General features: G+C 41.0%; 1 protein-coding gene across 3 annotated transcripts in view; it reads left to right on the forward strand.

Moving 5' to 3' along the window:
* CAMK1D (calcium/calmodulin dependent protein kinase ID) overlaps window positions 1–13,657 on the forward strand; it is a 436,223-nt gene that overhangs the window by 267,460 nt on the left and 155,106 nt on the right. For all 3 annotated transcript variants that reach the window (XM_032349418.1, XM_032349415.1, XM_032349416.1), the window contains one exon: window positions 4,105–4,179. In XM_032349418.1, coding sequence (XP_032205309.1) covers window positions 4,105–4,179 — 75 coding nt within the window. The remainder of the gene's footprint in view (window positions 1–4,104; window positions 4,180–13,657) is intronic.

Consider the following 13,657-nt stretch of genomic DNA (forward strand, 5'->3'; position numbering starts at 1 on the left):
TCTCCACTTGCACATGCGCACTCTCTTGCTCTCTCTCTCTCTCTCAAAAAAAAAAAAAAAAAAAAGACATATGGGATGGATGTGTACCAACAAAGTATGTAAAGGGCCCAAAGTTGGGAGAGACAGTAAATATAATAGATGGGAGAATAAAAATTCAAAATAGTCTTAATCATCTGAAGCACCACATGGAACCCCAGAAAATTGAATTTAGTGAAGCTAAAGGTGAAGACTTGAAGCTCAAAAGCTCAAGACTGAATAAGAAAGGAGATCTTTACAGTAGAAGTTCAGGTAAAACTGATCTGGTCATTTAATTGACCCAACACTTGATATTCATCCATCCATCCATCCATCCCTTCATTCAACAAATGTGTATTGCAAGTATTTACCACCTTTGCACTTTTCTTGGCATCAGGGGAATGGTAGTGAACAAAAGAGTTAAAAATCCCCACCTCCATGTAACTTACATTCTTTAGATGCCAACAGTTGAGCAACTGCTTTTAAAATAAAATGAACCTAATATTAGGCTTTATTTGCAAAAGTATAACATCAGTTCACGATGGTGAATAGTTCACCTCTCTTATTTAATACCCTATTCTTGGTGCTATAATTTACACCAGGATCACTCCTCTCAGTTCTGGACCACTCATTAGTGGCAATAGTGGAATGAGAGGAATAGAAACCCCAGTGGAGGAGGACTGGTCGACCAGAAGGAGCAAATGCTAAGCTGACGCTGTATTCCTCCAGTGTTTGCGGGAGTAGGAGAAGAGGCTGTCAGCATGTCACTCCCAGGAGTCACCACTCATTACAAGGAGGCTGATTCCTGGTACATATGCGAAAGGCTGGCTTTGGCTGGGTGGTGTCCTTGCTGTAGCTGGAAGGTCACCTGTGTGAGCTCCACGAGGGCTGGCCTAGCGCTCTTGGGACTCCTGGTGCAGTGCCTGGTACGTGGGGAGTGCCCAGACGTGTGTGGGGGGATGTTCCTCTGACGCTTGTGGAAACAACCTAGGTACCCTGTGCTAAAACTTGAAACTCAGTTTTTGTATATCTTAAAAGAGTGTGAGGGTGGAATAATGTACCTAGGAACAGCTGTTGGGGCCAGAATGTTTTCTTCTATGGCGTTTTAACATCCACAAGTTAGTTAAACCACTTTTCTTAAGACACATTGCAGAGGCCATGTGAGGATTTCTCTGTGGTTTCTGCAGTCTGCTTGTTCAGGCATCATTCATCCAGCACGATGCCCATCATATTCTGAGAACCTTTGCTTGTACTTCTGGCTCATCGTGGGTCTTGTTTTTTTCTGAACTTCACAGCAATGCTACAGGAGTTTAGCATTTAATATTTTCCTAAATTCTGCATGGGTCTCTCCTTCTTTGGAAGGCAAAATCTTATTTTGTATGTTTCTAGTATTCTTCCAGAAACAGAGCTGAAACCCAGTAAATGACATTTGAATGACTGCTTGATTTATTAGTTGAGGGGGAGAGTCAGAAGCAGTATCTTTCCGGCCATTGCAAGGACTCATGTAAGAATGGCAGGTTAAGTAGACTTTAATTTCTCTATCCCTTGCATCCAAAGAAGGGATTATGTTCCTCATTTATTAGAGCCTCCTACTTTGGTGGGGCAAGTGCTTTGCACAGAAATGATTTGTATATAGTTGAATCTGTGTTAATGGCTGTACTCCAGGGCTGGAATAACCTTCTTGGCTCAACCTCTGGGGGTGGGCGGGGGGGAAGGTAGGTACAAATCTCAAAGCTCTGTCTAGAGGCCATTGACTGTGATTCATGTACCCAGCATGGCCAGATTTAGCGCATGAAAGTGTGGGGTGCTCAGACACGTTTGAATGTCAGAGAAATTCCCTGCAATATTCAGGATGTACTTACACTGAGAAAAGTATTTGTTTATCTAGAATTAAACATAACTAGGTGCCCTGCATTGTATCTGGCAACCCTTCAAGTAAACCCCACTCTTTCTTATCACCCCATAAGTCTAAGCTTTTCGTGAACCCCCAAATTAACCTCACTGAAAGAAAATGTTTGTGCCCCTGGGAATGATACTAAGTGAAAATTTTTAAAAATTAAAAAACTGGGAATTTCCATATGCTGTATACTTTTTGTGGTCATAATTCTTTCAGGATATCCAATAATGATCATTCCAGAAACATCTAGGATCTCAGCAGTCCTAACTTAATTTGTCATGGTAGCATAGTTTACTTGGTTCCTCTGATATACTATTATTATATTATCTGTATAATATTATTATGGAAATTATTTATATAGTTTGGATATTGTTTTGCTCAGGTAGCAAAGTAACCACAACTAACAAGTAAATATTAGGCTGTAGCTCCGTGGACGGGAGTCAGATGAAAAGTGAATTTCATGTCATCTGTCATCTCTGCTCCTACGAACTCCCGCTAATCAGAACACCTCTGACTAATCAGAGCTGTAGAAATCAGAATAAAACACTGCCGCCCTCAGTTACATCTTTTGTTCGCTTTTCTCATCAGCTAGGAGGGAAGATCATATTCTGGTTTGTTCCACCTTATAAACTTCTGTTTGAGGGAAAGACAGCTCACACTTTGAAAAATTGCCCCCATTTCCCCCTAAGAAAATAATGATTCTTTTTTTTTCTTTTTTTAAAAGATTTTATTTATTTATTTGACAGAGAGAGATCACAAGTAGAGAGGCAGGCAGAGAGAGAGGGGGAAGCAGGCTCCCTGCTGAGCAGAGAGAACCCAATGCTGGACTCGATCCCAGGACCCTGAGACCATGACCCAAGCCGAAGGCAGAGGCTTCAACCCACTGAGCCACCCAGGTGCCCCAATGATTCTTGCTCTTGAGTAGGGACAGCCTTTAAATATCATTCATTCATTGAGCCAATATTTATTAAGCAGATGGATGCTAGGAATGAGGGAAAATGAAATAAGACATAGTCCCTGCTTTCCAGGGATGGGGGAGGGGGCAAGGGAATCTGCATATGAAATGCTTGCTTTTGTATGGTTCAGCGGTTATGTCCATGAGAGGCTGGTGGTAAGAGTTCATTAGCTCCTAGAGTAATGAAATGATTCTTCTTGCAAATGCTTTAAAATAAATAGTGTGCCTTATATTCTGAACAAAAGCTACTCTTAATGGCTAATTCCCAGGGCCTGGTGTTAGGCACTTTCCCTCTCTCTTAGCTCTGGAGTCAGGACTTTGCCACTTGACTCAGACCAGAAGTATCAGCATCCCCTGGGAACTTGTTAGAAATACAAACGCTCAGGCCTGCCCCAGCCCGCACTGGATCCAAATGGGGAGGGCAGCCCAGAATCCATGTCAACGTGCATGAACACTGAAGCTTAAAAAGCAGGGGTTGACTACCGGATTGTGACTACCAGATTGTGCATAGAGATCATCTCAGGATCTTACTGAACCAGCTCCTGGGCTCTGCCCCCCAGGGATTCTGGATCTGTTTGACCAGGGTAGGGCCTGAGAATCTGCATTTCTAACAAGCTCCCAGGAGGTGCTGGTGCTGTGTCTGGGAACCACACTTTGATTGGAATCAGTCTAGTTGGCTTGGGGTCTTGGGTTGACCTTTGGCGGTGGTGGTAACTAGAACCCCGATGAGGGGGGTCAGTCTGGTCTTCCTCTGCCTGGACTGGAGTCATGGACGTGACAAGGAAGCTATTCCCTGGAAGGCCCAGTCTGCAAGGGGGCTGGGCTTGGTGAGCAGATGGTGACCTTGCCTGTTCACTGGGAGGGCCACTGTGGTACTCCAAAGGAGGGAGCGATGACATTGTCCATGGGGCTCAGCAGTTGAGTTGGGCCCTGAAAGGTCTAAGAGGATTTTTACAGAGTTGGCCCATGGCTGGGATCCACCTGAATGAATGCAGGGACAACAGCTAACCTGGGGATGCCATGGGGGGAAGTATGGCACCTCAGGAAGAGCCGGAGAGCAATGTTGGGACATAGGTCTAGAAGGCAATTTGGGGACAAGCTTGTGCAGAGTCTCAAAGGTCATCTTAAGGAGTTTGGATTCTGTCTTAGAACTTTCTACTCTAAGGACATTTTAAAGAAGTTTTCATGCCTCATTATACTCACTCTTCTGTTTGTGTGTGCTTTTTTTCTCTTTCAGGATTAAGCATGAAAACATTGTCGCCCTGGAGGACATTTACGAAAGCCCCAATCACTTGTACTTGGTCATGCAGCTGTAAGTACCCCCTTTGCCTGAGGAGTGTGGAGGGGGTCTGGGGGGTGGGGATCGAAAACTCAAAGAAGAGGGTGCCGGCTGGTGAAGGAAGCTGAGGTAGCAGGCCAGGTGAGCGGTGGGAGTGGGAGCAGTGACCCGGGAGATGCGGTTGCCCTTCCCGTTGGCGGGCCAGCCACGGGAGCTTGTGGGCCTCATCGGGTCTGTTTCTGTAGCTGCTGCTCTGGACCAATGATCGCTCGTCCCCACCATAGAGTTCCCTGCTGCCACTGCAGGGCGCCTCCCCTCGGAGGTCTCTTTCGCTTTTTCATGCTCGAGCTCCAAATGTTGCTTCCTGAAAACACTTCCGTGGGCCCACTGCGAGGGACACAGCCTTCCCGTCTCTAGGAGAAACACCCACCTTGTCTTCATTTCGAGGGATGCTGGGGGAGGGCAGCAGATGGTGGCTGTGGGCTCTGTCCTTCCAGCTGCTCTGTCGGCACAGAAACGCACATGGCACTGAACTAGAACTCGTGCCAGGCGTGAGACAAGTCTAGTTGGGTCAGACCATGACACCGTCTCCCTCAGCAGATGACTTCTGCATTCCAGTAATACCAGAGGTTACCAGAAGAGGGAGGAAATAAGCTGAATATTCAGGTGGAACCTTGACCCGAACATGTAAGACACATGTAAATGTAACACATAAACTGGTAAATGAAACGAGCCTGCCCTCCCCACTAGTAGGTTTTTGTTTTTGCTTTTCATGAGCATTTTTTTAGGACATTATAGAACATTTTTATACAAACATTTTAAAAAAGTATCCAGACTAGAAGCATGTGGATGATTTTTCTCTGTCAAGTGACCATCCTAGGAAGTGACCAATGTACGAAAATGTTGGGGTTCAAAGACAACAGCCAAGAAGGAATTCTGGAGATGTCTTCAGGGCAGAGATGTGGTTTTATTAAAGCACTGGATAGGACCCCTGGGCAGACCCAGAGCTGCCTGGGTTGTGATGGGTGACCCATTATATACTTTTAAGCTGGGAGGAGGGGTTAGGGACCTCACAAGCCTCCAGGTTATTTTGGAAATAAGGATTCCAGGACCCTGATGGGGCTGGCTATTGTTAGAAAAAGGTCGTTTATGACTGTTTAGTAGAAACTCAGTCATGAAACTCTTCAGATGTATATTGGGGTCTCGTAGGCTTGGAGAATGATTGCCAACATGTACCTTGGTCGGGAGATGGTAGACACAAGGAAGTTTCCAAAGGAATTTTTATATGTTAAAGTAAACTTCCAGGATTCTGGGGGGTCGGGCTAAGATTACCTCTTGGCCTAAGCAAAATATTAAGATTCAGGCAGCCGAGTTCTTAGAGGAAGGTCACTCCCTGTTCTAAGGACGCGTCAGTGGGCTAGAAGTAGTAAGGAAGTATAATATTTTTTTTCTTTTGCCTTCGTTTCCCACATCAGTGACCAGTTTTATAGCTTTGGGTGTCAGTGTCACCCGTAAGACTGATGGTTTAAGAAGATTAGACTGCTGGTTCTCATTGATTACCTAAATGTCATCTTTCCTGATTTCTTGCTATACTGTTTAATAATTTGTCACACTCTGGTTCCTCCTGAGAGCAGTAGTTCTCCCCAAAATTTGGGATGCTCCCTAGAAGCTCACATGACTTTGTTTTATACAGTGTTAAAAAAACAAAATTCAACCAAGTAAATATGAAGATCTAGTTGGCTTTATTAAATGATTCACGAGTTGGGCGGGCCTCCCATCTAGCAAGCAGAGAGCTCTGCAGAGCTAACAAGAAAGAAAGGTTTTTAAAGGCAAAGAGAGAAAATTGAAAAAGGGAAAAAAGAAAAAGCAATTTATTAGCAAGAAATGCATTGTTTAGTCAGGGTTGCCCTCCTAAAGGGAAGAGAAGGGGTTTATTGGTAAATTTCCTCGTATTGACCAGGAAATTCTATATTGACTGATTAAAAATTATATTCCTGGGGGATTGAAACTGCCATTAGGTTATTTATTAAGTCTTGGTTTATTGACTTTGGGCCTTAATCTAGGTGGTGCTATTTGGGGGTTGTGGTTTTCCTTTTAACAATAGAGTCTCCTCTCAAAGAAGCAGCTGAACCACTTTCTCAGCAAATGCTGACTTCCCTGTAGGAACAATATGACATTTTAATGGCAAGAAAAAGCCCCACGGAATGTCAGTAGAATATTTAAATATGTGTTTTTATTGGTGAGGTAAAAAAAAAAAAAGCATTAGTATTGGAATTCAGGCTGTCCGTATTCACTTGCTTTAAGTTCTCTGTTGATGGATGTGTCGCTAAATAAGTCAGTTGAAATCACCCCCGTTACGTAAATCTCAGCTCTTGCCTCTTACGAGCTGGGTGAATTTGGGCACGTAACTAGGCCTCTCTGAGTATCAGTTTCCTTAATGGAAAGAAAGAATAATATTGACATCTTCATCATCATAATATTTACATTAGAAGGTTATAGTGAGTTCTGAATGGGAAAAATGTATAAAAAATAAAAATGCATTCAAACTGAAGAGTGCCATAAATAGCAGGTTCTCAATACAGACTGTTTCTTTATGGACATCTGTCTCATTTCATTAGTGTCTCTGCAGATGGTCTTTCGTTTTGTGAGATGAAGTTCAAGTAGATTTAAATTCTAACTTTCTAAGCAACTTGATTGTGTCCTTACCAGAAGCAGTTTATATAAAGTAAGGTCAGCATGAGAACATAAAAGTGTCTGGAATGGAACGAACCTAGGGACAAAGTCTGGAAGTCTTCTTGGGGCACAGCTGTCCCCATCCCTTTCCTGAGTTTTTCTATCAGAGATTTATTTCTTTTTCACAGTTATCCTGAAATGTCCTCACATTCGCTCAGAATTTGTGATAATCCAGAGGAGTTGGGCTAGAATTAACTCTTGGGTTACCATATGAGGTTTGTGAGGCAAGTTAGTTACAAGAATCCAGATCTAGAGGCAAGGAACATTTAAAATGTTTAAGGAGAACACAATTTACATGTACCCTTGAGAAGTTTAGGGGCACTATTTACACAAACATTGGATTTGCTAATTTCCAGCTGTTAACTTGTGTATAAATTCTTTCTCCATTAGTTCTCATTCCTTTTTTTTAAAAATCAGCTTTGTCGAGGTATAATTTACATCCAATTAAATGCCCCCATTTGAAGTGAACAGTTCAGTGATGAATGTGAGAGTGAATCATACTGGCCAAATCACCACCATGATCAAAACCAGAAAATTTCCATCACCCCAGAGATCCCTTTTGTCCTTTGATGTGCTCCCTTCCTTACCCCTGACCCTGGAGGCAACTACTCAGAGGCATTAGAGATGATTTTGCATTTTCTAAAATATGATGTAAATGGAATTATACAGTGGTACACTTCATGTCTCTGGCTTATTTCACTCATCATATTTCCTGACGTTAATTTGTGTGATGGTACAATCAGTAGTTCATTCTTTTTCACTGCTGAGTAGTATTCCATTGTTACAACTAGTCCACTTATCCATGTGCAGTTGCTGGACATTTGGATTATTTCCAGTTTGGGGGCCATTATGAACAAAGCTGCTATGAACATTGATGGAGAGCCTTGCTGTGGATGAAGAGCTTGGAGCAGGATGAGTGGGCCATGGAGTAGGGATTAGGTTGAACTTTCTAAGAAACTGTTAGTTTTCCAAAGTGGTTTTACCATTTTACGTTTTTGTCTACAGTGTATGTAAGTTCTTCTTACTGTACATTCCTATCAACACTTCAGACTTGTGTTTTCAATTTTACCCATTTTAATGGGTATATACTTGTATCTCACAGTAGTTTTAATTTGCATTTCCCTGCTGATAATTGATGGTCATTACCTTTTTATATCCTGATGGGCTTTTGGCATATCTTTGGTAAAGTGTCTCTTCAGATCTTTTGCTCGCTTTTTATTGGATTGTTTATCATCATAATATTGGGTCATTAGTGTTCTTTATTTTATGTTTTGTCAGATACATGTAATATTTTTTGTTTTCTTCATAGAGCTTTAAAAAAAAAAACAAAAAAACTAGCTTTCCTGAAATTGTAATCCACATGCCATACAATTCATGCAGTTAAAGTGTACAGTTCAGTGGTTTTTGTTTTAGTCACGGGGTTGAACAGCGATCACACTATCTAATTTTAGAACACTTTATGTTCTAAAAGAGGACAACCGAAAGAGATCCATACCCATCAGCAGTGACTCGCAGTTCTTCCCTCCCTGCTCTCTTACTTTCTGTTCCCATGCATTTGTCTGTTCTCGATCATATGATGTGTGGTCTTTGGTGACTGTCTTCTTTCATGTGGCTCAGTGTTTTCAGGATTTACCCATGTTGTAGCATGTGTTGATACTACATTCCTTCTTAGGGCCAAATAATACCCCATTATATGGATATATCCCATTTTACTTATCCATTCATTGGTTGATGGACATTTAGGTAGTTTTTACTTTTCAGCTATTAATGATAAGAATGTTAGACATTTCCATGTGCAAAGTTTTGTGTGACCATATGTTTTCATTTCCTTTGGGTGTATACCGAGGAGTGGAACAGTTGGGTCAAGGGGTAACTCGATGTTGAACATTTTGAGGAACTTCTGATCTGTGTTCCAAAGAGGCTGCCCCATTTTACGATCTCACGAGCAGTATATCAGGATCACAGTGTCTCCACACCCTCTCCAGGACTCGTTTATTATTTGTCTTTCTGTTGATAGCCATTCTTGCGGGTGTGAAGCGATGTCTCATCTCAGTTTTGACTTACCTTTCCCTGTTGACTAATGTACATCATCTTTTCACATGCTTATTGGACACTTGTGTATCTGTTCAAAGAAATATCTATTCAAATACCTTATGCATTTGTAAATTGGGTTGTTTGCCTTTTTTTTTTTTAGCTGTAAGACTTCTATATGTATTCTAGTAGAAGTCCCTTCTTAGAGATACATTAGAATATTTTCTCTTTTTCTGTGGGTTGTCCTTTTACTTTCTCAGTGGTGTTCTCAAAGTTTTTAATCTTGATGTAGATCAGCTCATTTTTTCTTTTATCACTTATGCTTTTGGTGTCATACCCAAGAAACCAACACCTAATTCTTCATGGTGCCTTTTGAATAAGAAAAGTTTTAGTGGTGATAAAGTTCAACTCATCACTTTGTTTATTTTCTCTTATGGTTTGTGCTTTTAAAGTCCTGTATGAGAAGTCTTTGCCTACTCTAAGTTTGCAAATGTTCTTTTCTTCTAGAAGTTGTGTAGTTTTAGTTTTTCCATTTAGGTCTATTGTGAGATAAACTTCAAGTTAATTTTAATATATGGTATGAGATAAGGATGACATTCTTGTATTTTTCCATTGGGTTATCCAATATTCAGCACCATTCCTTAAAAAGACTTTTCTTTTCTCAATTCCTTGCCTTGGTACCTGTGTCAAAAACCAGTTGACCATATAAGGCTGATTTAATTTCTGAACTCATTCTGTTCCGTTACTCTATATATCTGTCTTTTGTCAATACCATACCATCTCATTTACTGTAGCTTTCTCAATAGGTATCATAATCCTCTAACTTTGTTATTATTTTCTTTAAATTGCTTTGGGTATTCTAGTGGTGCCTGGGTGGCTCAGGCAGTTAAGCATCTGACTTGATTTCAGCTCAGGTCATGATTTCTGGGTCATGGGATAGAGCCCCAGGCTCTGTGCTCAGTGGGGAGTCTGCTTCTCTTTCTCTGTGTCTTTCTCTGAAATCAATAAATCTTTTTAAAAAAATTGCTTTGGGTATTCTAGATTGTTTGCATTTTCATATGAATGTCAGAATCAGTTTATCTATCTATCTATCTGGCAGAAAGGCTTCTGGGAATTTGTTTAGGATTGCATTGGATCTGTGTATTAGTTTGCAACCAACTGACAACTTTAAAAAAATCAAACATTTCAACCCATAAACATGGTCAAACCCTTATTTACTTAGATCTCTCATTTTTTTTAAACGTTCTATAGTTTCAGTGTGTAAGTCTTCTGTTTCTTTGTTTAATGTATTCTGTCTTTTTTTAACTGACTTGATCTGATTGATTTTGTTTCTAAGTCCTTGGGGAGTGTCTAGAATGCAACATCTGGGGGGGACTTATTTCACAACATTTGTGCTGGGGAGGTTTTTGGTTTCCTAGGAAACATCATCTTGGGCACTGATGCTTAGATGGAACAGGAGATGCTCAACACCCTAATTTTATTACTTAGCTAATTGCTATTTCAATTCTGAGTACTGTAGCATATTTGTTCCTTTGCTGCTACGGCAGAAGACACTTGATTGTTTATGGTGTCTATATTTATGATTTTATTTGGGTTTTTGGAAAATGATCTTCTTTTCTAGAACACTAATTTTTGGACCATTCTTCTTTAGATAGTATGAGGTCAGGATGACATTGAGATAAATTACAGATAAAAAGTCCGTTTGTTTACATTTTATTCCTCACCTGACTTTGGTTATGGAATATCAGCCCATATATTTAGAGATGATAAAGGACACCCCTCAATCCCTCCCCTCTGATGTCTAGACCAGCGTAGGATGTAAGATATACTTCAGGCTGGTATAATTGAAAGGATAGATCAGAATGACTAATTTTTTCCTAAAAAATATTATATTCTCTATTGAGTTATGTCATATTTAAAGTAAGACTTAAATTTCTATATATGGGTCACTCCTGAATTTCTATCATCAGCCTGGACTCTTCCCCTGAAACCATGCATGTATATCTAACTTTCTGCTCAAGAGTCCCACTTGGCTGTGTAATAAGCATCACTCACTTACCAGATCCAAAATAAACTCCTGAATTTTACACAAAATCTGCTTCTCCTGCTGTTTAGCTCATCTTAGCAAATGGCAACTCTCTTATAAGTCGCTCAGGCCAAAAGCCATAGTCAGCCTTGACTCATCTTTAGCATTTCTGTCCCACAATCCTTAACCATGGACAAATCCCATGGTCCCTGCTTAGGACCATTGACAATCTAAACCACTGTCCTGTCACCTCCACAGCTACCACCCTGATTCAAGCCACCATCGTCTGTAAAACTTAGCTCTCTCCCCACAACCTTTACCACCGCACCATTCTTTCTTAGCAGATCAGCCAGACTTTGGAAACTCCCATTTGCTCCCCATCTCAGGGTAAAAGACCATGTCCTTAGAACAACCTTCAGGGCACTGTGTGTCCTGCACCCCAGGTCACCCCTCTGACCTCATCTTCCCCTTCCCTCTTGTGACCTCATTCACCTGCAGCCATGTTGGCCTCATTGCTGGTCCTCAAAGATGTGAAGCCTGCACCACTGTGGGCCTTTGTCCTTGTGTACTCTCTGTGTGGAACGCTTTCCCTTTGAGAACTTCATCCTTGCCTGGAATGAGGGAAATAATCAAAGTTTTGCCAGGAAGCACCTTCTCATTGAGATTTCCCCCAGATCCCCTGTATGAGATAGCTACCCCCACCACCTCTCACCATGCTCACATTCATTCCCTCTCCCCCTCCCCAACTTGATCTTTCTCTATAGCACTTGTCACCCTCGAAAACTTCTCTCATCTTTTTGTTCTCTGCTAGAACAGTGCTTGCATGGTATGGTAGGCATTTAGTATTTGTAATGGAACAAATATATATTATATTATATATATAATAACATAATATAATTATATTAATGGAATATAATTACATGTAAAAAGGGATAATGATTAACATGTATTCACTCATTTAATCCTTACAAAAAACTTAGGAGACACTTAAAAAATATTTTATTTATTTATTTGAGAGAGCGAGAGAGTGAGAGAGAGAGAGAGAGAGAGAGCACATGTGAGGAGGGAGCAGAAGGAAAGGGAAAAGCAGACTCCTTGCTGAGCAGGGAGCCCAATGCAGGGCTCCATCCCAGGACCCTGGGTTCATGAGTAGAACTAAAGGCACTTAACCAACTGTGTCCCCCAGACCTCCCAGGAGCCACTTTTATCCCAAATTTACAAGAAGGAGTTGAGCAGAGAGATTGGATCTTTTACTCAAGCCAGCAAGTGACCTAGAAAATGCACTTAGCCAACATAATACCATCCACTGCTGATATTTTCTAGGAAAAATATCTTGTAGTTAATACTAATGTGAATAGTTTTGGTTTACTAGGAAAAAATTATTATTTATGATTCAAGAAGTATTTTAAAAACAGAGATAACTAAAAAGTACCCTGTATTTTGTTATGGTTTGCGAGGGGAAGAAGTTTACTAAATAATATCACAGGAAATCACTAAACTAATCTCAACATACACAGCAAGGATCATGTTTCTTTCTAAAATAATTTTGTTGATTAATGAAAGAATAGATTAGCATGTTTTACCCAATATTATATATTTCATTATGTATATTCCACATAAGATACAAATATTTCTAATATTTTATTTCATGGTAGTATTAAAGAATCTAGAATTTACTTGCTGAGTTTGAAACACTAATAATTCAATACACTTTCTATAAAAAATTTTAGATTCCTGCTTAGTCTAAGACATGGAAATGTATGTAGCTTCCAAGAGAAAAATATGGTTAATCTACTCCATTGGAGTCTGTGTGAAGCTGTTTGTACCATTCCCTGTTTGTGGGGGTTGCCAGTGTTAGCTTCATGTGGATATTGTATTCATAATTCATACAGTGTGTTCCCAGAAACACTTGTACTTAGAACACAAATTATTACTCCCAATAGAAGTCTTTTAAGTAGCCAAGCATAATAATGAAGACAAAAGTGATTCTGCCTATGCCACCTTAATTTATTTACATATAAATTTACAAAATCTTCTCTTTGTTCACATCAGACATTAATTGAGAACCTAGGGACTAGTGACTTCTGTTTAGTATTGGGTGGGTGGGAACGGGTTGGAGGCACGGCTGGTCTCTCAAGTGGTTTTCTTTGTGGAGGAGCCATCATGACACAACTGCTGCACCCTTGGGGATTGTGCAGGGACTCTGGGTCACAGGGAAAGCTGTGTGGAGGAGATAACCTTGGGTAGAGGATGATTAGGACAAGCCAGATGGTTATGCTGGTTGTAGGTGGGGTGTGGGGTATGTTCCAGGCTGAAGAGCTGATACAGGGAGAAGTATTAAGGAGCTTGGGTAGGACATGAGGGGCTTAGCCTGTGTGGGGGCCCAGTATTTGAAGGGGTCTGGTCTGTGAAGGGTCCGGACTCTAAGGGGTCCTGTCTATGAGGGGGTTTAGTCTGAGAGGGGGTCTATTCTGTGAGGGGTCTGGTGTCTGAGGGGGTCCAGTCTGTGAGGAGTTCAGTTTATGGGAATCCAAAATGTAAGGGGTCCAATCTCTCGGGTGTGTGTGTGTGCAGTCTATGAGGGTTTAGTCTGTTGGGTCCAGTCTTGGGGGAGGGAGTCAGTACTTTGGGTTCTGCTGCTGCTGCTTTGTCATCCTCCAGGTCAATAATTTAATACATATTGTATTTTTTTCCCCCTCCTGCCACTGGAAAATCCATTGA

Source organism: Mustela erminea, chromosome 6 (assembly GCF_009829155.1).
Source record: "Mustela erminea isolate mMusErm1 chromosome 6, mMusErm1.Pri, whole genome shotgun sequence".
NCBI lineage: Eukaryota > Metazoa > Chordata > Mammalia > Carnivora > Mustelidae > Mustela > Mustela erminea.